The 27,886-nt window shown below is 51.4% G+C and overlaps 1 protein-coding gene across 1 annotated transcript; it reads right to left on the reverse strand.

Moving 5' to 3' along the window:
* Positions 1-1,341: 1,341 nt before the first annotated feature.
* Positions 1,342-27,446, reverse strand: Plekho2 (pleckstrin homology domain containing O2). Its single transcript, XM_036193926.1, has 6 exons — positions 27,292-27,446; positions 20,717-20,866; positions 12,641-12,757; positions 7,840-7,944; positions 5,843-5,941; positions 1,342-4,096 (listed from the first exon to the last, which is right to left on the reverse strand). The coding sequence occupies exons 1-6, from the start codon at positions 27,301-27,303 to the stop codon at positions 3,065-3,067; spliced, it is 1,515 nt and encodes a 504-aa protein (XP_036049819.1). The 5' UTR covers positions 27,304-27,446; the 3' UTR covers positions 1,342-3,064.
* Positions 27,447-27,886: the final 440 nt, after the last annotated feature.

Consider the following 27,886-nt stretch of genomic DNA (forward strand, 5'->3'; position numbering starts at 1 on the left):
TTTTAATCCTAGCACTTGGGAGGCAAAGGCCGAGGGATCTCGGAGTTCCAGGACAACCAGGCAAAACAGAGAACCCCTGTCTGGGGGTGAAGGAGCACACACACAATAAAACAACACCCAGAAAGGGTTGGGGAATAAATGGGTGGAGGAAGACATCTGTCTGTAATCCCAGCTTGTGGCAGGTGGAGGCAGGAGAATGAAGAGTTAGTTCCATACCATTCTCATCCCATAACCAGATTAAGGATAGCATGGGCTACTTGAAATAAAAAGAAAAGAAAATGGGCTGGAGAGATGGCTCAGCGGTCAAGAGCACTGGCTGCTCTTCCAGAGGACCCAGGTTCAATTCCCACGTGGCAGCGCACATCTGTCTGACAAACTCCCCTAGACACACATGCAAGCAAAACACTGTACATAAAGTAGATCTTAAAAACAACAACAGAAAGTCAATGTTTATGAGAAAGAAAAGCATGCTGAGGAATTGCTTCAAATTAAAGGAAACTAAAAAGAAAAATGACGAAGAGCCAGGCACCACTTCTAACTCCGCCACTCTGGGGCTGAGGCAGGAGGACGATTGTGAATTTGTGGCTAACCAAGGCTGCATAGCAGAACTTTGTCTCAAAAAAAAAAAGTGAAATAAAATAAGTGCTGGATGTAATGGTACACACCTTTAATCCCAGAACTCGGGAGACAGAGGTAGGAAGATCTGTGAGTTTGAGGCCAGCCTGGTCTACAGAGTGAGTTCTAGGACAGCCAGGGCTACAGAGTGAGACCCTGTCTCGAAAGAAAGAAATAACAAGACTTTCTTTTATATTATACTGACTTTAAGTCTACTGTGGGTTATCACTGTATGTTCCAAAAAGACAGGATAGGTTGACTTATTTATTTAAAATATCTATCTATCTATCTATCTATCTATCTATCTATCTATCTATCTATCTATCTACCTACCTACCTACCTACCTACCTACCTATCCATCCATCTATTTTGGTTTCTTTTTTGTTTGTTTTTCTTTTGTTTCTTTGTTTTTGAGACAGGGTTTCTCTGTGTAGCCCTCGCTGTCCTGGAACTCACTCTGTAGACCAGGCTGGCCTCGAACTCACTGAGATCCGCCTGCCTCTGCCTCCCGAGTGCTGGGATTAAAGGCGTGAGCCACCACCACCCAGCTTAGATTGACTTTTTTAAAAAGTACATATTTAAAAGCACGATAACTACCTTTCCAGAACTGAGTTTGGAAGGCTGGTATTACCACTGACCAATTGCAAGAACAAGCCCCAACTGTTCTCTGGGGGCTGGCCTCAGTGCTAGCTCCCATACCAACATACAGGCTTGGGGCAGAGAAGTTCCATAAAATGAGATTTATTGCCAGATTTCAAGAAAGATGGTTCATAAGCAGAAGACATCGGATGCCTCCTTCCATGGTGACAGGGAGGCAGTCCTATGCAGTCCCCATCCCCAACCCACCTCTCCAGCATGAGAACCAACGGCATTTGGTCGTTAAGATAGTAGCCCCAAGACTACTTGCCCAACTAGTCACTTGACAGCACAGACTGGGGCTCTAATTCCTGGAAGCAGGGGACTTGGCAGAAGTCCAGCAGCCCTGGCTGCCGCAGAGGATGATTGTTCCCAGGGGAAGATGGCAGGGGATCAGGACCGGACACCTGAGGACATTCTTGCTCTTGTATGGGGAAACAGAGGGAAAGGCAGGCCGGCATAGGAGCCCAAGGAGTGTAGTTTGAAGCTGACAGTGAGTGGGGGGCTCGCAAGCCAGACATTGCTGTTTACTCTGCCACTGTCTACTACTACCCACAGCAAGAAAACAGTACAGTGATGAAGGCACCAACCTGCAGGGCTGGCAGGCCTTGGTGGGCACATCTGGCGGCCTGGAGCAGGGTGAGTGGAGAGGCCACTGGCTGCTGTGACCCTCCTTTCTCTTCCAGTAAACAAAAGTGCACATGCAGAATCCTCAGGGCAGATTCTATGTGAGGATCCCCTCCCTCCAGTCCTCCCCCCCTCCCCCCACCTCGCCCAGGCTCCAGCCTCAGTCCTGCTGGAGTCTCTTGAGTGGCCCCCAGAGGCAGAGGCAATGGAGGAGGGAGGGTGAAGGGGAGGGAGAGGGAGAAGACACTTGGAAGCTAAGGAGGGGCCACCCACCAGGGGCCTGATAGGTGGGTTTAGTCACAGACTCCGGGGTGGGTGTCAGCGGTCCAATCATAGAGACCCAGATAAATCCCATCTGGGAGGCACAGAAGGTGTGGGTGGGGCAGAGGCCTCTAAAGGTTGATTAATGATAATTACATACAGGTTTTTCAGATGGTAGCACAGGCCACTCTAGGGTTTTCATCTTCAGGAATGTGCAAAGATGGACGGAAGCTGGTCTGGGAGCAGAGACTGCTCCAGGAGGCCGGAGATCCTCTTCTCCCCTGAAAGCCTGATCATCTAATCACAGCTCTCCAAAGAGAAAAGGACACTACAGAGAAGATCTGCAGTTTGTAGAAAGGGAAACGCCAGAGTAAATGGCTCCTTCGCCCAGACATTTACCCATCTTTAGGTTCTAGCAAAGGGCCAGATTTCCCTCAGCTGACAGATGACCCTACAGCCTGGACCCAAGGTCCCTATAGCTACCCATAACAGGTGGGTGTGGCTGGTTGGAAAGTGCCTGCTGACCAGGAGATGGGAGCCTCAGGCCGCTCAGCTGTGCTCTACACAGAAGTCAGGAATGTAAACTATTGGGGGTGAAAACAGAGATGACACCATCCGGGAAACTCCAAGCACAGTGCCAAAGCCCTGGGGCAGTTGGCCACAACCACACAGACCGCAAGAGTATATGCCCTATCCCAAGTCCAGAGCCTGGAAGAGGCCAGAACTGGGAGCCAGACAGGTAGCCATAGGTGAGACCTGGCACCACTAGCCAGGGTAGGGTAGAAAGGACATCAGGAGCTTCAAGTCCTGGACAAACTTGATGTCCCCAATGGTGTGTCTACAGCCTGAGCTGTAGCTCATTTCTTCATAAGGCTGGGCAGTGTGACTTGGGTGGTAGATGAGTTTGTGCCTCGGGCTTGGCACCTAGGGTGCACTTCTCCTGTAGAGGGTCACCAGCTCCTTCCGTTTCTGCACTAGCCCAGGCGTTTCTTGGTTCAGCTCTCCCAAACCCCTCATTTCCTGCAGGACCTGGGTGGCCTGCCTCAGCTGCTCCACAGCCTGGCTGAGCAATGACTCCGCACACACAGGTTGTGCGTCGCTGCCCAGCACCTGGTGCAACAACTGCTCGGTCTGTTTGGAGGCCACCTTCACTTCCAGCTGGGCCCGATACAACTTCTCCTTGGGCAGCTGTGGATGCTGAGGTCCGTCTCTGAGTAGGTCCCCGAGGGAAGAGGAACGAGGGTGAAACTGTGACGCCAAGTCCCAGGAGGGTGGTGCTGGGGATGCTGCTGCATCCTCTGGGGCGGTTCCAGGGGTGCCCATGGCCTCAGATGGTATGGCAGACTCCGGATTGTCATCCACGCCATTCACAGAGACCTGTGTTGGGCCTGGGGCAGTCGTCTCAGGAGCCTCCGAACTCTGGGATGGACCAGAAGCATCCACCCCACTGATGTGGGCCTTCATCTTCTCTGACAGGATCTTGGGAGGGGGTGTGGGGGGCTTTTTGCTCTCCCTGGGGGCAGCCTCTGTAGTCTCCGAAGAGGGCACCCTGGGCAGCTGTGCACTCTCAAGAGCACAAGGCTCCTCTGGGCTGGGGTTCTCCCAGCTCACCTTCAGTTTCTCAGACAATGTGCTGTTAGGGAGCCTCTTAAAGCCACCGTCCTCCTCCTCCTCCTCCTCCTCCTCGGCCGGAGTCTCTGCATGGTCTTGACTCTCGGGATTGGCCTCGGGGCTGGCTGAGACAGGAGTTGGGGCTCTCTCTCCAGCAGGTGTCTCCATGGTGTCATCAGCAGCGCTGGAAGTCTCTGGTCCTGGGGAAGGCTTGACGGGAGGCATGAGAGCCCGAGGTGGCTCCTGGGGCTTGGTTTCACTGGCTTCGTCGACAGGAGCTGGTGGTCCACTGTCTGGGACGTCAAGGTCCAGGCGCGAAAGCCCATCAGAAGCTGCACTGGCTACCTGGTGTGAGGATGGTATCCAGGTGTCATCTTGGATGGCCACTGGGTCAAATATAGGTTCCCCAAACTGCCTACTTCACCTGCTTCTGCTTGCCTAGAGACCGCTATCCAGTCTTTCAGCCCTTGACGTGGCCCGATTCTGGGACCTTCCTCACAGTATGGGAACCAGTAGGGCTGAGCAGGAAGCCCCTTCCAAGGTCCCTCAGATGGTATGGGGGTGGGGTGGGTGGAGTCCAGCTTGGGACTCTCACACCCTTGTACATTCACCACATGGTCTGGCCAGCACTTGGGACCACTATGAGGCAGGCCCCTTCCTAGATAGATTCTCAGTCTCTTCTCCAAGGCTGGATTTCAACCTACACCACACCCTCCCCTTGGCTAGTCCTTCTTCTGTTTCTCTGTGACTCCTCTCTCTCAGCTGACAGATAAGAACAGGCTATCTCACATCAAGAACAAACCTTCCAAGGACCCTGTGTCCTTCCTGACTGTGGTCCCTCTTTGGGGCCCCTGCCGTACCTATGGCTAAACCGATTCTTTCTCTTTGAAAACATGCTGCACATGTGACCATTTACATTCTCCTCAGTTCCTCCCTTCCTATTGTGGCTGCCGGGTCCTGTACTGATGCCCCCAAATCCTAAGCCCAAGTCACCCAAGTCCACTTGCTTCTGCTAGCATTTCTTGATGATCTCTGTCCTAGCCACCAGCCCTCTCCTTTTAAAAGGCCTTCTCTTCTGTGGTAGCCATTGCTGGCGGCCCTTAAATGTATTTGCTGAGGATTTTTTCCTGCCCTTTAAAGCCTCTCCCCATCAGTTCTACAGTCTTTTTTTTTTTTTGGTTTTTGAGACAGGGTTTCTCTGTGCAGCTTTGCGCCTTTCCTGGATCTTGCTTTGTAGTCCAGGCTGGCCTTGAACTCACAGAGATCCACCTGCCTCTGCCTCCCGAGTGCTGGGATTAAAGGCGTGTGCCACTGCCACCTGCAGTTCCACAGTCTTTTAGAGGGTACTCCTTATGGCTTCCCCTTCTCCACACCTGCTCCCAAACTGCCTGTACCTGGGCCGGTGACATCTTTTGCTTCCCACTGAGTATTATCAGCCTTTCTCTTCCTCCTCAACCCCTGGCAGAACCCGGAACCCTCTCCCTTCGTTTCTTCTTTCAACCCAAATCCACCCTACAAAGGATCTCAAGCTGATCTCCGGAACATTTCTTCAGTCCTATCCCCAACTCCTGCATCCTAGGCCTCCGTAATCCCCCTTCATTCCCAGCCTAATCCCGAGCCAACTGAGCCCCTCCCTCGGCACACCCTCAATTGTCAGGCCTGGTGCCTCAGCTCATACCAATTCCTCCAACAGGCGTCCCTCTCACTCCTGCCCATCAACTAAACTGCTGCTGTCGGATTTTAAGCTATTGTCATCTTCAAACACAGCTCCTCCTCCACAGTCCCTCCTGCATCACTCTCCGGGGGTCATTTTACCTCGGGCACCAGTCACAGCAATAGGAGCAGGCCAACTTTCCTGCTGGAAGCCCGTCAGTCACAAGCACCAGCTTCCCCAGCCTGTTCCCTCAGTCCCAGGCCGCTGTGTGAACCCCAACTGAAAAAGGGCCCAGACATCTCTGTTGTCCTCCCTAAACACATACCGCTCAGCAAAGCCCAACTCCAGGCTAGCCCTGAGCGTTGATTGCCACCCTAAGGACCTGGAATCCCAGGCTCAGCTGACTTCCCATTATTCAAGCCAAGGGAAGACCTTACCTCCTTTAAGTGGATTCTTGTTGGTGGCCGGCGCCGCTGGCCCCCACGTGCCCGGTTCCGTGTCACATGCTCAAGGGCACAGGTCTTGTCTACTTTTACCTGGGAAGGTGTGAGAAGCGGGTGAGTCCCTGCCAGGTCTTGGGAAGATAGGAACACACTCACTGCGCCGAGTCAGGGCCAGCCTCTCCCTAGGTGTCTCCCCACTGTGCGCCTCTGCTTCTCTGTGTGTCTACCTTGTCACAGGTGTTCGCTCTGCTGCGTGGGAAGCGTTCTCATTCTCAGCCTCTTCGGCTCAATCCAGTACAAATACCTAAGCAGCCCCAAGGCTGCTTTGGGGCTCAGCTGGGGCAGGAGGGGGATGCCAGATCATGACCCCTCTGGTGTCTAGCATGCATGAAAGACTTGTGCCCTGACCTCTGTTACTCTTCTAACCCATGCTCAGGCCAGGAAAGGGCAGGGCCCCATGGCTGGACCTGACTCTGTGGAAGGTAGCCTCTCTTCTCTGAGTCAGGAAAGGTGGGCACGTAACATGGGCGGTCTGGACTCTGGATGCCAGAACTGGCTGTTCCTGTGAGGGAGGAGACTCCTACTCCACTGAGGAACAGAGGGAACCTGCCCAAACTGCCAGTGACCTGTGAGGCCATGGCTTCTGTGGCCACTTTGTCGTCCATGATGTGGCCTACCATCCCTTCTCCCATATAGGAACATTTTTCCATATAGTGAAAGGCTGAGCATGATACGGTGACGTGGGTGAACACACAGGACTCATAGGCTGGGACAGGGCAAGGAGGCTCCTCTCAAGTCTTGTCTTCTGCCATCCAAGTTGTTTTCAAAATAGATTTTAGCCCAAACAGCTAAGGACTCATGATATCAAAGGCAGATCCTTCCTAGGAGATCCTGGTTCCATCTTGACCCCAAGCCTGGCTTTTTTTTTTCTTTTCCGAGACAGGGTTTCTCTGTGTAGCCCTGGCTGTCCTGGAACTTGCTCTGTAGACCAGGCTGGCCTCGAACTCACAGAGATCTGCCACCACTGCCTGGCAAGCCTGGTCTTTTAAACCACCATAACCATAGCCACCACTATAGTACAGGGGCCTCAGGAATGGAAGATCATTGCAGACAAACAGGAAAGCCATGCCCAGCCAAGGTTTGTAGGCCAATTGAAGAAGGAGCTCATGGGCTGGGCAGTGGTGTAGCACACACCTTTAGTTCCAGCACTCAGGAGGCAGAGGCAGGCAGATATCTGAGCCCAAGGCCAGGCTGGTCTATACAGCAAGTTCCAGGACAGTCAGGATTACACAGAGAAACCATGTCTCAAAAAAAAAAAAAAAGGAAGGTGCTCATGGGCTCTAAGCTCACCCCCAGCCCTCAGGCTTGGGGCTGCCACTGTTTACCCACTGAGGTAGGGTTGGAAAGACATACAGACAGTTCAGCCAGTTAAATTCTACCCACTACCTACTTTCTTTTCTTCCCCCTTAGGTATGGGTGATTGAGCCCAAGAGCCTGTGCAGATGCCCACAATTATGCTCCCAGCCCACATGCTTTTTAATGTAAAACAAATGCCTTAAGGGCTGGGAATGTGGCTCAGCTGTTAGAGCACTTGTCTAGCATACAGGAAGTCCTGGTTTAATCTCCAGCACCTCCTAAAACCAGGCTTGGTGGCACACCTGTAATCCTAGCATTTGGGAGGTGGAGGCAGGAGAATCAGAAGTTCAAGGTCATCCTTGGCTGCATAGTGAGTTCAAAACCAGAATGCACAAGCTGACATTCTGTCTCAAAGGGGAAAAAAAAATTACCTAATTTCCTCAAGCCTTGGTTTCACCCGTCGAAACTGGATACTACCACTCACTTTGAAGGGCTTTTGGGAGACTAAATGAAGTTGGCTCCAGTGTATGTAGCAATGACAGAACTGGGGGTAGTCTGGAGTGAGGTGGGCACAGTCTTCTCCTAAACTGGTGCATCAGAGAACGAAGAACCATCCAGAGGACCACACCCCATACCTCATCAAAAGCCTTGTTCTTCCCGAGGTTGATTCCTTCATTGAGGGCTTTGATCCAGGATTCCTTTTCTTCCCCACTGGGGGCCTGGAATTTGATGTCACTGACCTGTGAGAGACAAGTGGGGAGGATGGCAGATATTTTTAGGGCTCACATTTGGGGTCTTTAGGAAGCATCCCAACCCAGCTTCCGAAGTGAACCCTAAATGGCCCAGAGCAGTTCTGACATTGGCTTTAAGTGGGGGAGGGGTCCCCTCCAGTCGGCAGCTTCCAAAGGCTTGGAGGGAATCCTGCAGAAAGGTTCTGATTCAGTCCTGCGTCATAAGGCTCTGTCTCGGGATAAGATAAATAAATAAAATCATGCTACGTGAAGTAAGAACAAGCCAGAGACGGAGTGCCTCCTGCTATGAGGTACCTAGAAAAACCAAAAGTGGAGACAGAAAATAGAGCGGTGACTGGGAGGGACTGGAAGAAGAGAGAATGGGAACCAGTGTTTAATGGATGTGGTTGCAGTTCCATGAGGTTTTTTTTTTTTTTTCTTCAGAGCTGAAGACTGAACCCAGGGCTTTGTACTTGCTAGGCAAGCGCTCTACCACTGAGCTAAATCTTCAACCCCAACAAAGATTTGTTTTATTTATTATGTATACATATTATGTATACAGTGGTCTGACTGCATGTATGACTGCACGCCAGAAAGGAGAACCAGATCTCATTATAGATGGTTGTGAGTCATCATGTAGTTGCTGGGATTTGAACTCAAGACCTCTGGAAGAGCAGTCAGTGCTCTTAACCTCTGAGCCATCTCACCTCTCCGAGTTCCATGAGTTTTAAGAGTTCTGAAGGAGGATGGTGGTGATGGCGCCTCAATAAAAGTGAAGTGAGCACCTCTGAACTGTTCGCTCAAAAGTTAAGGGAATTTTGGTCAGCAATAATAGTGCATGTTATTAATCCCAACACTCAAGGGGTAGAGGCAGATCTCTATGTGCTTGAAACCATTCTGGTTTACATAGAGTTCCAGGCCAGCCAGGGACAGGGGCTACATGGTGAGACCATGTCTTAAAAAAAAAAAAATTCTTTGTGTTTGATCATAGTTCTTACTTTTTCTTTCATATGTGTATGTATATGGTGTGTGTGCTGCATGCTCACATATGTTTTGGAGCATGAATATGTGTCTGCATGCTGACATGTGTTAAGTGTGATTGTGCGTGTGCGTGTGCGTGTGCGTGTGTGTGTGTGTGTGTGTGTGTGTGTGTGTGTGTGTGTAGGTTCAAGGTGATGACAGGCTGAGATCCAGTGTCTTCCTCAATCACTCTCTGTCTTCTGTGTGGGCTGCTCAGTATCTTGTGGAACCCAGAGCTCCCAGTGTGGCTGATCTGGCTAGCCTGATTACTTTAGGGATTCTGTGTCTCTGCCTGCTGTGCACTGGGGTTACAATGGCTTTCCAGGCGTACTGGCTGGGGATCTGAACTCGGGTACACATGTCAGTGTGGTCAGCACTTTGCCACTGAGCCATCTCCCCTGCAACAGAACTGTTTTAAAAAGATGTACCTAGAGCTTGGGATTCAGCTTGGTTATTGGTGGAGGGCTTGTCTGGCAAGCACCAAGCCCTGGCTTCAATCCCCGGCACCACACCAACCAGCTGTGGCTGTGTACGCCTGCAATCCCAGCCATTGGGAGGGAGAGGCAGAGGCAGATTTAGAGGTTCCAGGCCAGCTCGTATACCTGAACTAAATCTGCAGCTGGCCAGAATGAGTGCGTACAGCATCCCAGCCTTCACCTGGGCAGTCTTACTTTTCTGATCCATAAAATGGGATAACAGAATTACAAAGCAATAACATGATCAAAACTAAGGACTGGCACATAGTAGATGTTCAGTAAGTAGTGAGTGAATGAGACAAGACATGAATGAACTGGCCCTGGGTTCCTTCCCTCACCCCGTTTCTGGGCGGCTGCCTACTCTCTGACCTCAAGATGCCCTAGTTCTCTGTTGCTGTGGCCAGTTTGCCCATCCCCCGCCCTGGTATTAGATAGCACCTCCTGCCCCTCTGCCAGTCAGTTATGTAACAGCACAGTACAGTGCGCTTGGCCCGGCCCCCTCAGCATCCTCATTATATAACTTCCTCCTGGCAGTACCACCTCCTCCTCACACAGGACCCTAGGTCCCCCTCCACGCCAGCCACAGCCAAATGCTCATTTGCATGACCGGGCTAAATTAGATCCTGGCAGCAGATCTGCAGTTAAGTCAGAAACCCTAGGGCACCTTGGCAACTTCCTCTCAGCCCAGCCTTCAGGGCTGCAGGGTCTCAGGGAGAGACTACACGGCATACCGGGGCTCCATCGGCCACCCAATCCCGTGATGTGCTAGGGGTCAGCCCTTCTGACCCCTGCTGCTGCACCCATTAGTGGTTCTGAGTTTGTGGGGCTCCCTCCCTGGAACAGACAGGCGTCTCAGAGTTGAGGAACATACAGTGGCTGCAGGAGTGGGACAGGGAATAGTCAGGTGCTGAGTAACTCTGGTCTCAAAGGGCTGAGAACAGAAATATTAGACTCAGTTGGCCTTTCCCCACCAGCCATAGACTGCAGGGTGGGTATTAGCTCCCTAGGAGAGAGATGGCCTCAGGGAAAACCTACTTGTGTTGGCCAATGGGGCTCACAGAGACGAGAGAACACAGTGTCATGGGGATCTAAAGTACTATGTTACCCTGACTCAATGAGCTCCGCATACCACAGGGTTGACCGTCATAGGGACAATCGGAATGGACACCAAGAAGCTCCGCCTGGTGTGCTCAGGCTGCAGCTCCATGCCACAAGCCCTCTGAGGAAGCTCTAAGAACAGACTCTAGCAGGAGAATAATCCATGCTAATAAGAAGGGCTGCAGAACAGGCAGCCAAGGCCTGGGGGAGGGGGAAGGGCAGAGGGGCAGATAGGAAAGTGGGGGAGGGGAAGAAGAGGCCGGAAAGAGGAAAGGGCCAAGCTGGCCTAGACCAGCAGGGCAGCAAGGTCCCCACAGTGGCCACCCTGCTTCCTGGCAGCCGCTGTCTGTGACCTCATGGACAGGGGCGTGGGGATGAAGCGGCAGGGGAGCGGGGCACACAAGACACTGGAGTCTTTGTTTATTTGATTAGAGAGGAAAAAAAGGCAGCCTCAGGACCAGACAGCCAGGGTCACGTGACCTCCTGGCCAGCGAGAGGCCACAAGGAAGTTGGGGAACACCCAGGGCGATGGGAAAAGCAGGCACAGCAGGAAGATGTGCAGGGCCTCTGGGGAGCCCCACTCCAGTGTGGAATGATGAGGGTCAAGGGCCCTGGAGCGGGAGTCTGCTTGTATCTTCGTCTCCACAGCCGCACCACTGGCTCCTGCCCATCTCCCAAACTGTCCTGTTCCCCATCCCCCAGAACCAACTCAACTCTTGGAAGGGGAAGGGGCAGGAGGAAGGCTGTTACCACAGAAGCCGAGAGAGGCTGCTATACAGACAGGCTTCTCTGAAGGGGTCAGTCGTCCTACTGCTGGGTGACACCCTCCACCCCCCAGCAGACCACTAGCCGGCAAAGTAGGTGACATGGGCAAAGGACAAAGAGGCACCGTCTCCTGTCCCCCCACATCCACAGAAGACACGCACACACAATGACCTCAGGGCTAAGTGGTATTCACACATAGGGAAGCGCACATGCCTGGGCAGACAGAGGTGCTGCTGACCTTTGTGTACAAGGTACTTTTGCACCTCTCAAGCACAGATGCATACTTCACACTGCTCAGAAGGGCAGCAGGTCTCTAGGACAAGAAAAGGCTTACAGGGCCTGAAAGACCATTCTCTTGTCCTCAAAGTACCCTAAGCCACAGCTTATCAAATGAACTTGGGCCCTGGCCTTGACCCTCAGGACACCATAAACCTGCCCCTGTCTTGGTGATACATTCTTGGGCACAACAGACTAATGAGGAAAGCTCTGTGATATCTTCCAGGGAGAGAAACAGGATGGTTCTAGTAGGCCCAGACTAGACCTGCTCCCCTCACCCAGCTTCTGCAATGAAGCCTTGCTTTGGCAGGCTCCTGGTGATGTGGAGAGGTTAGGGTGAGGTGTGGCAGCAGCTGGTGAGAAGTACCATGCACTTCGGCTGACTTCAGATCTGATCTTCCTCCTGACATCCATGAAACTGTACATGTGTCAACAATACCCAGCAGACTTCTCTCTGGGAAAAGTGGTAGACAGGCTGAAGAGATGCTCAGTGGTGAAGAGCACCAGCTGTTCTTGCAGAGGACCTAGGTTTGATTCCCAGTACCCACATGGTAACTCACAACCATCTGTAACTCCAGTTCCAGGAGAGCTGACAACCTGGCACCTGGCATGCATGTGGTGTACAGGTATACATTCAGGCAAACACACTCACAAAAGAAAAATAAACCTTACAATAAACGTAAATGGTACAAACAGCAAACTTCACCTCTACCTAAAGAGAGTCTCAAGCAAAGCACAAAAAGAGGAAAAGCCAGGGCTATGGGCCTCCTAGCTCTGGGCCCAGGAGAAGCCTGGAGGGAGGATGGAAAGGAAGCCATATTCTCGCCTCTGCTCCTGACTCTGTCAGGGTAGAGGACTTTTCCATAGCTGCCCTCTCTCAGCCTGTGCCTCCTATGTCCAGAATTCAGGGTCTGCCTTCCAGTGCATGCTTCCAATTACAGCCTGCAATGGTTGTCTCAGGGCTGAGGAAGGGAGAATTTCCAGCACAGACCACATCACCCATCAACCAGGGGATGCTGCTGGATTTAGGCCTTGGCCCACCTAACAGGGAAACTGTGGACTGCCCTCACCTTGTTCCCCGGGGATCTCAGCAGGATAAAGCGGTGCTTCCGCTTGAAGACGGCACGAAGGTCCTGACACTTCTCATAGCTTCCGAGTTCCACGGTCTCTACACATTTCTGCTCGTCCTGGGGAGAGAGAGAGCCCAAAGAAGTGGCCTGGTGAGAGATCCTCCAACCGCCTCAGTCCCTGAACACTCACGCCAGACTCTGGTTCTACTCGGCAAGAACAGCGTATCACCAAGATGTGGTATTCAGACTCTAGCGAGGAAACAGTGCCAGTGTGTGCTGGGGGCAGGTGTCCACAGTGTTCACCATCCTGATAAGAAGTGGGAAACACGGTTTAGGGTGGGTTTGTGCCTAAGGGTTGGGTCCAGTGGGCCTAACCAGAGGCAAACGTAGGAGAAGCTAGGGAGGCTTAGAGGAGGATGCCTGCGGGTCTGTGCAGGCCCAGTGGCAGAGGATGCCTGGGGGTCTGTGCAGGCCCAGTGGCAGAGGATGCCTGGGGGTCTGTGCAGTGGCTGGGCAGAAATCTGTAGAAGAGGAAGCCTAGAATCCAGGATGACCTGAAACATGGTAAGATCTTCCCATGAAGAGCATGAACCAGACAGGCGTGGGCTCACATACCCTACTTTCAGCCTAGTGATCCGTGAGGGAGTCATCCAGCTCCCTCACTTGACATCTCCCCATCCAGACTGCTAGCTAGGCAGAGGGGCCCCTCACCCCAGGCTCAAGGCTGCACACAGAGAGGGCAAGAGCGTTAAGGACATCCCCCTCCGCCAGACTACCACTTCAGCTTCATCACTGTGTAGGCCAGTGGCCACGCAGTGCCTGGTCCCCACCACTGGCTAGTTGTCCTGTGACAGTCTCTGCCAAGACCAAAACCTTCCATCCTTCAGGGCAGCTCCTTAAGCAGTGAGGTAAATAACAACAACAATAAAGCTTTAAGAACTCCCTGAAAATGACCAGATTCAGTAGGCCCCTTCCCTGCCACAGGAAGCAGAGCCAGGTGAAAGGACTCTGAGAAGCTGAGCTGCAAAGAAAAGCTACCTGGAAGAGGTTTAGAGCAACCGAGGCATCTGAGGAGGACGCTCTCCAACCTGTTAAGCTGCCTGCTGTGCAGTGGACTCCAAGCTCCCAGCTTCTGTGAGCTGTCACCCATGCTGGGTGGGCTTTGGAGATGCAGCTGTCTCTAAGTCATTTCTGCTCCTGTAAGAAACCTCGTACCCATGTTCTGTAAGTCACCCCGAGAAAACTCACTTGTTCTCCAAGCTGGACTTCGGTGGTGTCCATACTCTGATCTGTTGTGGGCTCCCTGTCTGGGGTGAGTAGATGAGTGTGTTTTGCCTCCCCAGGAAAATTTTTGTCACACGACACCAGCCTGCCCTCTAAACTTCCTGCCTGCCAGCCCCAACACTAGAAAGGTTTGGGGCATAGGATACCTCTCGGGCAAGCTGCCTAGAATAAGCTCTCCCTTAATAGTGGTCAATTGGTTCCTCTTCTGGAGGTGACCCAGTTGGTACAACTTCCTGGGAAGCAGAAGCAGGCCGTGTGTGTGTGTGTGTGTGTGTGTGTGTGTGTGTGTGTGTGTGTGTGCACGCGCGCGCCTGCGTGTACCCCCGGATCCCCGGATAGCCTGCAATTTGCTATGTAGACCTCGAACTCACAGAGATCCGCCTGCCTTTGCCTCCCGAGAGCTGGGGTTACAGACTTGTGCCACCACCGCCCGGCTTGATTGATGCTTCTTAATTGGTTGCTCTGTGCCAGTGGCCCTCCAGTGCAGGATCTAATGCTCTCCTGCCTCTGAGGTCCCCGTCACTTACCTCAGAGCCACGCAAACATCTACAAAAGCGCCAGCCAGTGCATTAATACCACTTGATAACTTTTGCTAGAAATGCAACTTTGTGGGTGCCTTCTGACCCAATCCTAAACTTCGGGAGCATGGGCCTGAAATATGAATTGTTCGTTTGTTTGTTTGTTTTGTTTTTCAAGACAAGGTTTCTCTGTGCAGCCCTGGCTGTCCTAGAACTCACTCTGTAGACCAGGCCAGCTTCAAACTCACAAAGATCCAGCTGCCTCTGCTTCCCAAGTGCTGGGGACAATGTGAATTTTAACTATCACTCCAGGTGACCTGGTGTAAGTAAACCCCTGAGAACCATACACCAGACGTATTCAATCTCAGCAGCCTTGAGTCTTTTAATAACATCTAAACCTGCTAAAGACACCACACACCTTGGCTGCAGGTCAGAGAACTCAGGGGACTGAGCAGGAGGCTGCTTCCCAGCTGGCTAGCTTCCAGGGTGCTGGAAGGTGTTATGTGAACTGCTGGGAGAAAACGGTCATCAGTGGGCTTTTCCAGCTAAACACCTGCAAGCTACAAGTCAATCTGCCAGGCAAGATGTGCTCACTGATGCAATAATGTCACAGCTGTTATGGGTATAACCAACTTGTTTCTGACCAGAGCTGATGCCTGCTCTACAGAAGAGAATTCTTACCTGCTATTATTAAACCTGTCATGGTCTGGAGAGATGGCTCAGAGGTTAAGAACAATTGTTGCTCTTGCAGAGCACCTGGGTTCAGTTCCCACATCCTCATGGCATTTCATAACCATCCATAATTCCAGTTCTAAGGGAGGATCTAATGACTTTTCCTCTGACCTCCATAAACACTAGGCATGAATGTGATGCACATATATACATGTAGGCAAAAACATTCAAGCACATAAAATAATTTTTTTTTTTTTTGAGACAGGGTTTCTCTGTCCAGCCCTGGCTGTCCTGAAACTCCCTCTGTGGATCAGGCTGGCCTGGAACTCAGGGATCTGCCTGCCTCTGCTTCCTGAGTGCTAGGACTTAAGGTGTGTGCCACCGCTGCCTTGAAAGATAAATCTTAAAAAACAGTAACGACAAAAAATAAAATAAAATAAAAAACACCTGGTCAAAGACCATGTTGGGGAAGTCCAAGCTGGGAACTTACTACTACTGTTTTCTTAAATGCATATGTTGTCAAACTGCCTTTTACATATATGTCTATAATCCACAGATTAGTGTTGCTCTCAGCCTTGGTCAGAGAATTTCTGTTTACAGTGGCGAACGTTAATGCAAAGAGTCAGAACTGATCAGAGTGTTGAGAATAACTGTTAAGTGCTCAACTCTAAACAGGACAACTATATCAATCCCTTTAAGGATCAGAGAACATCACGGGAGTGTGGGCGGCAAGAATGTAAGAGCCAGTGGATGGGAAGGAGAGCTGTGAAACGCTGCCTCCTGGACATGATAGGACTGTTGCAACCATGAATTCCCAACAGTGGTGGCTACCTGCACACGATTCTCACAAGACTGAGCCCATCAACATTCTGTCATGGATGGGGAGGGGATCATGAGGCCCCACCCAACCCCGAGGAGCAATCTGAGAAAGAAGTCATATTCCTGGTGGTGTAATCACTGTTAACATACCCGTGCTTAAGTAAATAACCCCTTACTTACAGCCATGTAAGCAATCCTAGTTAAAGTATATACATACATACATACATACACACACACACACACACCATACTGGGTATGGTGGCACACACCTTTAATCCCATCACTTGAGAGAGACAGAGACAGGAAGATCTCTGAGTGTGAGACCAGCCTGGTCTACATACTGAGTTCTAAGCCAGCCAGTGCTATACACTGAGATCTTGACTTATAACAAAACCAAAAACAAACTCCAACCAAATATGGAACTAAATGAGGGACTTGTTAGGAAGAAAGAGTTCAACGGGAGTTGAGGGGAGTTACACAGGTAACTGGGGGAGGGGGGAGGTATGATCACAGTAAAATAATATACATAAAAATTAAAAAGAAAAGCAGAGAGCCAGCAAGATTGCTGAGCAGGTGCGCTAGGTAGTTTTGTGTGTGAACTTGACACAAGCTAGAGTCAGAGAGGGAGGAGCCTCGGCTGAGGAAACGCCTCCTTGAGATTCAGCAGTACAGCATCTTCTCATTTAGTGATCACTGGAGGAGGGTCCAGCCCATGATCCCTGGGCTGCTGGTCCTGGGTTCTATAAGAAGGTGAGCTGAGCAAGCCATGGGAAGCAAGCCAGTAAGCAGCTCCCCTCTGTGGCCTCTGCATCCAGGATCCTGCCCTGTTTGAGTTCCTGTCCTGACTTCCTTCCATCGTGAACAGCAATGCTGAAGTGTGAGCCTAATAAACCCTTTCCTCCCCAACTTGCTTTTTGGTCATGGTGTTTGGTCACAGCAATAGAAACCCTAACTAAGACAGTAGGTAAATAGTCTTACTGCCAAATTTGGTAGCCCGAGTTCAATCCCCAGGGCCCACATGGTGGAAGGAAGAAGAGAATTATTTCCTCAATTTGTCCACAATAACAGTATGGCATGTGTCCCTCCACCCCACAAGTAAGTAAATAAATAAATAAGGCAAAGGACTTTTGTAAGAACCCCCACACCCAGATAACATCTCATATCAACGTTAGAGGTGAGGCACAGACCTCAGTACTTTTCAAGGCAGATGGCTATATGGATAAGGTAGCTAACCACTGACCTGTTTTCTCTTCAGCCTCTCATGGGGAAAAAGACTGGATGGCCAGGGCACCTGATCTCTCTGTCAGGTTCCATCAGGTGCCATTTCCCATTTTTTTCTTCCTACATTCCTTTTGAACTACTGATCCTCAATCCTGTCCAGGTTCTTCCAAGAAGCATATGACCAGAAAAATGCTTCTATTCTGGGATACTCCCCTGCCATGATCCTCCAAACTTCAGTGCTCTTGTGTCTTACCCACTCCTGGGGAGAGGAGGTGCAAACATCTGTACAGTGCCCGCCAAGTACCACGCTAGATGCCAGAAACACTGAGCCTTGACAAGAGGAGCATGGTTCTCCGGTGTTCTGTCTCCTTTATGCTCCCCAGTGGCACTCCACATGAAGTAGTTCTCAGAGGAGGAACATAGGGTCTGCAGTGTAGCCCTGGGTTTCCTCCTCAGCATCACACAAACCAGGCATAATGGCTTGATGGCTGACAACTTGAGGGGGTCCCTTCTCTCCTTCTACCACATGGGTCCTGGGGATCGAATTGAGGTCATCAAGCTTGGCAGTTGTCTCATGTATCAAGTGATAAACACCATGACCCAAAGCAACGTGGGGAGGAAAGGGTTTATTTCATTTTACAACTTGGAGTCCATCACTCAGGGAAGTCACCATTAGGGCAGGAACAGGAACCTGGGTATAGGAGCTGATGGAAACACTGCTTACTGGCTTGCTCCTGTGGCTTATGCAGCTTTTTCATAGCACCCAGGACCACTAGCCCGAGGGTGGCACTACCTTTTGAGGGATGGGCATTCCAACATCAATAACCAAGCAAGAAAAAGAACCCACACGCTCGCCCATAGGCTAGTGTGGTGATGGAATTTTCTCAACTAAGATTCCCTCTTCCAAAATGACTCTAGCCTCTGTCAAGTTGACATAACAACTAGCCAGCCCAGAGACACACACCTACAATCCCTTGGGAGGTAGAAGCAGGAGAATTAGAAATTCAAGGACATCCTTAGCTAGTTCAAGGCCTGTCGGGGTCACATAAAACCCTGCCTTTAAACACACACACACACACACACACACACACACACACACACACACACACAGAGAGAGAGAGACAGAGAGACAGAGAGACAGAGACAGAGACAGGGAGAGACAGAGAGAGATGAGACAGAGACAGAGACAGAGACTCAGAGAGAGAAACAGAGAGAAACTAATTTGCCAGAATGGTGCCCAGCCTAGAGTAAGACCTCCAAAGTCTTCCTGGGCATCCAGGAGAAGCCCCGGCAACAACATCACACCCACGCCTCCCCAGTGGACAACTATCAGCCCAAATGTCCCCTCTTCTTAGGAACAAATTCAGCCATCTTCACTACCCCGCTCCCCAACGCTGCCTGGCTTGGGCCAACTCCTCTACACCCGAAGTGCTGAATCATGCAGGACCTTCTGCAGTTCAAGGAAAGGATAAGGCAGGAGGCACTGGGCGGGGGCAACGGTTTTGGAACATCAGCCTCTGACAGCAGAGAAACAGCCAAGAGCCGTCCACACTCGCCTGGGTCCTTACATCAGAAAGAGGAATTGAACTAATAAGCATTTCTCAATTCCTTCTCTTGAGCCAAGCTCCATCCCTGGGTGTTAAGTTCTTGGAATTACTTGTGAGTTTGTAATAGAGATTTTTTTTTTTTTTTTTTTAAAGTGTGATTTGGATTTTTCACGTTTAGGGAATGTGGAACCCTCCCTGCTTCCCAGCTGTGGCCAGATGTGGATAGGCAGTCTAGGGCAAGTATGGCAGTGCCTGACGGGCTGACAGCAGAGAGCCTGTCATTCACCTCCTGCAGCAGCTGGCACTGGAAAAACATATCAACCCTTCCCCCTTTTCTTTTTCTAATAAAAATATCCCTAGTCTGCCACTTTCCCAGCTGTGGCACATCCTAATTTGGTAAGTACAGAACATCTGGGAGGCTGTCTGCTCATTGTCATTCCTTACCATTCTCCACAGCTTCTCCATCATCCAGACTCCTGGGGACTCAGCAGGACAGAACAGCCTAGGTGCTTTTTCTTTTCCTTTTTCTTTTTTCTGAGACAGGGTTTCTCTGTGTGGCCCTGGCCATCCTGGAACTCACTTGGTAGCCCAGGCTGGCCTAGAGCTCAGAGATCTACCTGCCTCTGCTCCCGAGTGCTGGGATTAAAGGCGTGTGCCACCACCACCGACCTGGCAAGGCGCTTTTCAAAGGCAACTCCTTGAAACCCTTAGATCAGGTTACTTGGGCTTTCTTGGCCCAGGACACTTAGGGATTCTTGAAGCTGTTTAAAGGAGCTGAGAGAGGCTGATAAGTGAGATGCAAGCTCCTTCCATTTTCATAGAGTCTATCCATGAAGGCATATAGTATTACCCCATTCTCAGTGACCAGCCCTCTCGTGGCCTCAACCCCAGCACCAAGGACTAGCCATCTTTCCTCCAGGTCTTCATATAACAGCATTTCTGATGCTTCCTTAATTAATAACTTTAGCTTTTGTTCTGAGACAGGGTCTTATACTATAGTTTAGACTGACCTCAAATTCAAGGCAATCTTCCTGTCTCACTGGGATTATAGGCTGTCAATTTTAGTATTCCTAGTGGTCCAGATCCTAAGCCTAGGAAGGGGATGAGAGTCTAAGTGTAACCCTAACATTTCTGCTGTGAGATGGGAAACAGAGACAGGAAAATCCTCAGGAGGCCTGTGGTCCAGCTAGCCTCAAGTATACAGATAAGGGACACTCTCCCTCAAACAAGGTAAAGGTAAGAACTGCCTCCCAAGACTATCTTCCAACCTCCATACATGTGCCTTGGCATATACAAGCCCACAGATGAATACTTATGTATAAACATATGTTGTGCACATACATATATGTATGTATACAGAATAAATAAATCTTTAATAATTATCAGGCAGTTACAAAGTCTGATAAAGGATTCCAAGCCTCAGTGGAAGTTTCTAGTACCAATTCCAACTGGAAAACCCTTCAGGCCTACATCTGCTATTGAAGATGGCAAGCAGTATTTAACATTTTATTTGTTTCTTTTTTTTTTCCCCCCTCGGAGCTGATGATTGAACCCAGGGCCTTGCACTTGCTAGACAAGCACTCTACCACTGAGCTAAATCCTCAACCCCTGTTTCTTTGTTATTGTTGATTTTGAGACAGTGCTATGTAGTCCTGGCTATCCTGGAACTCACTATATAGATATCCTCCTGCCTCAATGAGTGCTGGCATTAAAGGCATCACTACCACTCTTAATATATATTTTAAATTTTTCAGCCAGATGGTGGTGGTGGTGAACACCTTTAATCCCAGCACTCGGGAGGCAGAGGCAGGCAGATCTCTGTGAGTTTGAGGCCAGCCTGGGCTACAGAGTGAGTTCCAGGACAGGCACCAAAACTACACAGAGAAACCCTGTCTCGAAAAACCAAACCAAACCAAACCAAACCAAACCAAACCAAACAAACAAACAAAAAAAGAGAGAAGAGAAAAAAGAAAAAAGAAAAGAAAAGAAAGAAAAAGAAACAAAAGCATCCTCACCTCGTTCTCGCAGACCAGCAGCTGGGCTTGGCAGAGGAGCAGGTAGCGGTCTTTCCATAAGCCCAGGAGCCCCCCACTGCTCTTCTTGATCCAGCCAGCCTTGTCTGCAGTCCGTGCCTCACGAGGCTTCTCACCCCCCTCCTTCATACTCTGTAAGACAGCACCGGGACACATCATGAGGGCTGTTGCCATGAAGCCATATGGTCCACAGACCACACAGGGGATGCATCCAGTGTTGGGTACCTCGTCCTACATGCAGTTTCCTCAGGAACCCTCAAAGCAGATACCAGAAAAAAACAGCAATAGTAACAGCCACCACCTTATACGTGAGCCACGGTATTGTACTTCACACATAGTTTCGCCTAACCTTTACAATTGCTCTCCAAGATGGCGGTCCTGTTAGCCACAAGTCACAGCAAACTGAAATTCAGGTTGTGTAGCTAGACCGAACCAAGATTCAAAGCAGGTCTCTCCGAACTCATTGTCTTCCCACTCCTGTGCCTCCTGGTGTTTATTAAACTGGCGAGCAAATGTACTGAGCCCATATAATGTCACATGTCACAGGAGAGAGAGCAGAAGCAATACAATCTGCCTTCATGGAGTACACCGTGGGGAGATGCAGCAGCTAAGCAAGCAAATGCCCAGAAACGTACACGTTAAGTAGTGCAAAGTGCCAGGAAGGGACAGGTGAGACAACTCAGTGAGTAATTGTCACCAAACCTAATGACCTGAGTTCCACCCCCAGAACCCACGTGGTGGAAGAAGAGAGCCAGTCTTCTGATCTACACACACACACACACACACACACGCACACGCACACGCACGCGCACGCACACGCACACGCACGCGCACGCACGCACACACACATGCACACACGCACACACACACACGCACATGCACACGTACACACGTACACACGTACACGTACACACACACACACACACACACACACACACACACACACACGCAATGAAAAAAGAAAAGGTCACAAGTAGGCACTGGTGGCCCAGAAAGACCTCCTGAAATAGAGGCTGTTTAAGCCAGGCCTGGGGACCAGGCAGTGTAAAGAAATCTCTCTCTACATATACCTTCCTGACTTTCTAGAGAATCCAATCCAGCTTCCTGTCCTGAGGCAGGGGACTCCTTAGTCCTCATCCCCATGCCAGGGTAGGATCGTGGGGTGGCTACTTCCTCTTCCGGGAACTGTCTCTTGGGATTACGTTTGAATCATTCTGTAGAAGGTAGCTACACGGCAGCCTCAGAGTCTGTCACTCACATCTCATGCCCCACCCACAACCTGTTCCGATGGCTGCATGCTGGGTACATAGGTACATACATGTCTACATGCCTACTCGATGGGGTCAGATTCACCTCTCGGTCGTAAACACTTAATCTTCTCCTTTGATACCTAATGAAAGCTGAGGTTCTATCTGTAAAAATAAAAATTTAAATATACCCTATTTGCCAACCACTGTGCTGAACTTAGAGGTTCCTGAGGGGGAAAGGTAGTGGAGAAAGGGTCAACAGAGCATCAGAATCTAGAGGATACTAGAAGGAAATCAACACTGACTAATTTCAACTACGTTGTAATTTACATAGAGCTCCAAAAAGGGGCCCCATTTAAAGGCACGCCTCTCCCCAGAGATACCCTGTGGCCACAGATGTCTTTGGAAGGACAAGCCCAGGCAGATATAAGTGTGGTGCGCTGTCAGGAGCTGGGCAGGGCCTGGCTTCTGTGTTATGGCAGAGGCTCCAGCCTGCTTGTCACTATGGCCCTTCTCCCTCCTGGAACTCCACACATTCTGCTTTCCTGGGAGCATGGGCTTTGGAGCCCAAGTCACACCGACCAGAAAGAGGTAGGGCAAACGACGCCACCTCTTTCTGCATCTCCATTTGTTCACCTGGGGAACTGAGATGCTAACAGTTCCTGTATGAATAGGAATCCATCTTGCTTTTCTGCCTTTCGACCGAGATCAATCTAGAAATTGACTCCACGAAGGCAGGGGGCTTTGTTTTGTTTGCTGCTGTCCTCAGGCTGTTACCTAGACAGTGCCTGGCACACACGCCTGTTACTGAACAAAAATAAGGCACATATCCTAGGAAACCTTGGTGATTGGCAGCTGTCACTCCTGTTACTCTTGTCACTGCCCATCACTGTCTGCCCCACTTGGAGTCTCAGGGAACTTCTCTCCAGATCCGGTTCTCAATTTAGAACCAGAGCTGAGCTATATCTGCTGGCCCCACATCTCCAGGAATGTGGGCTATCCCTTCTGGTCTTCTAACTTGTGGATGGCGAGAGAAATGGGGAAGTGGGCTGGTTCCAGATGATCTTCCCCGATGCAGGAATGAGGAAGTGAGGAGCCTGACAGTTATGAGCTACCCGGCCAGGGGAAGAGGGAAGAGACTTCAGGGCTCTTTGACAATAACAGGGAGTTTCTCCCATTCAATCATGTACCCAGCTGCCTCTCCCTAGCCACTACAGATATCACGCCATGTACTAGTAGGCTCTCAGAGGCTGGGGGATGCCCAGGGACCTAAGTCTTTCAGTGACCCAGGCAGGCTGCAACAAGGTCCAGGACTGGAAGAGAAGAACTATGGAACAGGAGTCCCTGTGCCCACATTGCATACACGCACCCTTCTATCAGTACACCAGAGCTTCTGGCCACCTCCAAGGCCCTGAGCTCTCCGTATCTCCTGAACTAGGTGGTGGGGACTGTGGAATGTGAAGCTGCTGATCACATATATCTCCCACCTCCAAGCTCCAAGTTTCTCTTCTGATTCCAGGGAGTGCAAACCACCACCCACGGTTTTTAAAGGGAATCCCATATCCTTGGGGTCTCCCCTCCTTGCCACCTCCACTGCCTGACATGTAAAATTTCACATCAGCTAGAAGCTCTGGGGGCCAAGGCTGGAACCTGGGCCTTGGTCGCTGTCACCTCTGGACTGGGTATGCACACTAGTGCCTAGTGAACACCAAGACTAGATTAGCTACGGAAGCTAGTCCAAGGTCTGTAAGGATGGGTGGGACCAGGATGGACTGGGCAGGAGGGAATGTTGGGTTAGGGGAGGGGACAGCTGAGGGTTTGCAGATGGTGTGAAGCAAAGCCCAACTATCCTACGGGAGGCCTGGCTAAATGCCAGGGTCCTGCTTGCCTCCACCCTCCACCAAACTCCCTCCCTGCCCCTTAGACCTCCTCCCACCGGGGGTCTGGCTACACCCCAGTAAGTTTTACCATGGGGCCCCTCCCCTTGGCAGGGTTCACAGGGGAGGTTTTGTCTTGCTCAGCCCAGTCTCTCCAGCTCCTCTCTTCTTATTGACCAGCTGACCACTGTTTCTGTTCCCCTCCCAGCCATCCTCAGTAGGCCTTCTCCTGTCTACTGCAAGCAGCTCCTGACATACCCCATGGCATCAGCCTGGCTCCCAAGGCCTGACATGGGAGTGTCTCTGGGCTATTCTTTAAAAAAGCAAGGGAGAAAAAGAGAGAGATGAAAAGCTACAACCAAGTTACAACAGACAGGAGCCAGCAGAAGAAACCTTGTTGGCGCGGCACATGACGGGCAGCTTGTGATAACGTCTGTCCTTCAACTAAACCCAATGATAGTCTGCCTAAACTCTAAAAGCTTCACTCCAAGGCAAGCATGGTAGAACACGCTTTTAATCCCAGCACTTAGGAGGCAAAAGACAGGAGGATCTCTGAGTTCAAGGCCAGCCTGGTCCATATAGGGAGTACCAGGTCACTAGCCAGGACTACATAGTGAGACCCTGTCTCAAAAGAAAAAAAAAGGCCGGGCAGTGGTGGTGCACACCTTTAATCCCAGCACTCGGGAGGCAGAGGCAGGCGGATCTTTGTGAGTTTGAGGCCAGCCTGGTCTACAGCGCGAAATACTAAGGACCTACTCTATAGAGCCTGAGAATGATCTTCCAGGCAGGGAAGACAGTATACAATCTGCCTTCTGGGAGCTTTAGGAGGGTGGGAGCTAGCTCTTGTGTGTTGGGAAACTGACGGCACTTACCCTGAGAGATTTCCCCATCCTAACCTTCTGCTGGGGCAAGGGCTTGGGGTTGGTAAAGAAGTTCTCTCAGAAGGCAGGTGTATGTGGAGAAGTAAAGGCAAAAAGGCATCAACGACTTGACATTCTCATGGCTCTGGAGAGGAAGCTCCAAGTTAAGAGCACTGGCTGCTCTTCCAGAGGACCTGGGTTCAATTTCTGGCAACTCACAACCATCTGCAACTCCAAGTTTCAGGATATCTGATGTCCTTTTCTGGCCTCCACAGGCACCAGGCATGCAGGTAGTTCATAGACATGTATGCACGCAAAACACCCATACACATTAAATAAATTAAAAAAAAAAATGTTAAAAGACTTCACATTCTCAACCCTTTTACCATAGAAAGAAAAGCATGCAGAAAAAGCAAGAGGTTAGCCCAGCGTCACGAAACCAGTGCTTTGACAGGACACGCCTGTCTCAATAAGGGTCAGGGCCGGTGGGCAGTCTGGAGCCAGGGAAAGGCATGAGTCTGGGAGGGCAATGGGGCAGAACCAGGGAGGCCTAGAGCTAAGGTTTCCAACCTTACTCCAGGGACAGCAACAACACCTCCATTGATATTTTTGGTTTTCAAAGCTTTTTGCACACACATTATCAAATTTCTGGATTCCCCTTCCCTTCTCATTTTACAGTTGGGAAAACGAGGACCAGAAAACACAGATAGACAGATGCCAGAGCCCAAAGCAGCACCTCTCCTAGCCTCAGCCTGACAGGGACCACCATCCTGCATCCTACACAGAGGCCAAGGGAGGCTGGGCCCCAGGGTGCCTGGGCCCCAGGAAGTGCAAAAGTGTGAGGGTGGAAAACAGCGATGTGAAAGTGAGGTGAAAAGTGGCCTGAGGTCGGGGCAGAGTAAGTGACCATGATCAAGAGGCATTTAAGAGAGGGTTGGGCCGGGCGGTGGTGGCGGTGCATGCCTGTAATCCCAGCACTTGGGAGGCAGAGCCAGGCGGGTCTCTGTGAGTTCGAGGCCAGCCTGGTCTACAAAGTGAGTTTCCAGGAAAGACACAAACCCTGTCTCGAGAAAAAAAAAGAGAGAGAGAGAGAGAGAGAGAGAGAGAGAGAGAGAGAAGGTTGGACACAGAGGCACAGGGAAGCAAGGGAACACTATTAATATTAAGTAGGAAGCAACAAGAGTTAGGAATACCAAAGAGAGGACAGGCACAGAGGGCCCCTGACTCTGTGGATGAGACCTGGGGGTTGGATAGAGGAAGTAACATGGGCAAGACTTTAATGACCCAGATGTGTCAGGAGTTCTGGGAGTCAGAAAGCAGCAATGTTAGCGATTATGAACCAGAGGGAGCACAGGGCTGTGCTGAGCCCAGGAAGCCCGAGGAGAACTTCCTTTAACTGGGGACCAGAGCACATCAGGAGATGGAGTAATCCTGACCCACATCCTCTGGGAACAGGGGAGGGGCCTTGGACAGAGAGCACAGCCATTGCAGAGGGGAACGGAGGGGCAGGCTGCAGCCCCACCCGTGACAGCTAGAGAAACCATAGCAAAACAGAGTAGCCCGACTTTGCCCTCTGCCTGCAACCACCCTGAGTTCAGGGACCACAAAATACTGTTAGGTCTAGGGGAGGAGGCTAGGCCCTATGTTTTATAGAAGAGGAAACACAGACTAGGAGGGGAAGTGACTTATCTACCATCCCACACAAACTCAGGGTCTAGCCTAGAGGGAGCAGAGCCTTGCTGCTCCAGGAAATACGCAAGTGGACACTGACAGGAACACAGGCAGCTGAGCTCACTGAAGGCACCCCCTAGTTGGCAGGGCGGCTCCGGGAGGGCAGACTTCATCATCTTTCTTCTCCACCCTTCAAAGGACAAGAAAGTTTTCTTTTTACTCGTTTCATGAGTACGCAGTAGGTGACTGCTCTATACCGGACCCCTGGATAACGGGAATGGTGCAAGAGCAGAGGGCAGAGGAGGCGCAAGGGGCATTGCTAATCCAGCCCTTGCTTCTGGGAGAGTTAGCTGCCCTGACCCTTCAACTAACGTCCTCAGACAGACAAGGGCAAGAGCAGTGGGGACTCTTGAGAGATGTACACAAGGAAGACAAAAGCAATTTCTTCGGTCCTGCCACCAGGCTCCGTTACAGCCTCATTCCTTGAGACGGTGGCCCAGGACCCCGAAGAACTTCCCTCCCTTAGCACACAAACATAAGCAGTCTGATCCCTTAGGAGCAGACCTGGCCTTGGCAGGCAAGAAAAGCCAAGAAAGGGTGTAACGGGATTCAGGCACAACAACCCAACCTACTTTCAGCAAGTCACCCAACTCTCCAGAGCCTCAGTCTCCCGGCCAATCCAATGGGAATCATGACAGGCACTGTTTCCAGTTGGTGAGAAAAGCGCAAAACATAACCGACGATGCTGTCGGCGAGGTGCAGGACGAGACCCCCATCCCGCCCCTACCCCATCGGTCCAGGCTCTGCCTGAAGGAAGGAAGGAAAGAGCGTACAGAGACCGGTGGAAGTAGGGCGGGCAGGACCCCAGTCCAGCACCCTGCTCCGTCTGGCCCAGCCCTCACCTCCTCCTCCATGGCGAGTCTGTGAGGTCCGGCGGTTCAGCCGCTTAGTGTTGCCCGCGCGGCGCGGGCTCCGCTTGCTCCATCTATGCGCAGCCGGGCGGCGGCTCGCTATCTTCTGTCCCGCCGGCCGCCCGAGGCCCAAGAAACTTCGGGGGGCGGGGCCGGGGCCGGGGAGGGGCTTCCGGGGGCCGGGGGCGGGGCCGGGGTGGGGTGCAGCGGACCCCCCAGCCCGCGCCCGCAGCGCAGTGAGGAGCGTGGCCGGGTGGGGGTGCAGGGGCGGGGCCGGGGAGGATCCTGGGAGGGGCTGGTCGTGAGCTCCGGGAATGGACGGAAGAACTCGGGCGGAGCTGAAGAAGCAGGAAGAGGGCGGAGAGAGGTTTCCCGGACCCAAGCGGGGCGAGGGACGGGGAGGGGGTACAGACTGGGGAGGGGGGGGAATACGGAGTGGGAGGGGGCTTCCGGCCCAGAGGCGGAGGCGAGGGATGCAGGCGGGGTAGGGCAGGGCGGAGGCGGGGCGGGGGCGCGGCTAGCAGAGCAAGCCTGGAGGCGGTGGGTGGTTGATGCCTTGGAGGTTGCCTAACCCAGTGGGGCCGGG

The sequence above is a fragment of the Onychomys torridus genome, chromosome 7 (genome assembly GCF_903995425.1).
Source record: "Onychomys torridus chromosome 7, mOncTor1.1, whole genome shotgun sequence".
Taxonomy (NCBI): domain Eukaryota; kingdom Metazoa; phylum Chordata; class Mammalia; order Rodentia; family Cricetidae; genus Onychomys; species Onychomys torridus.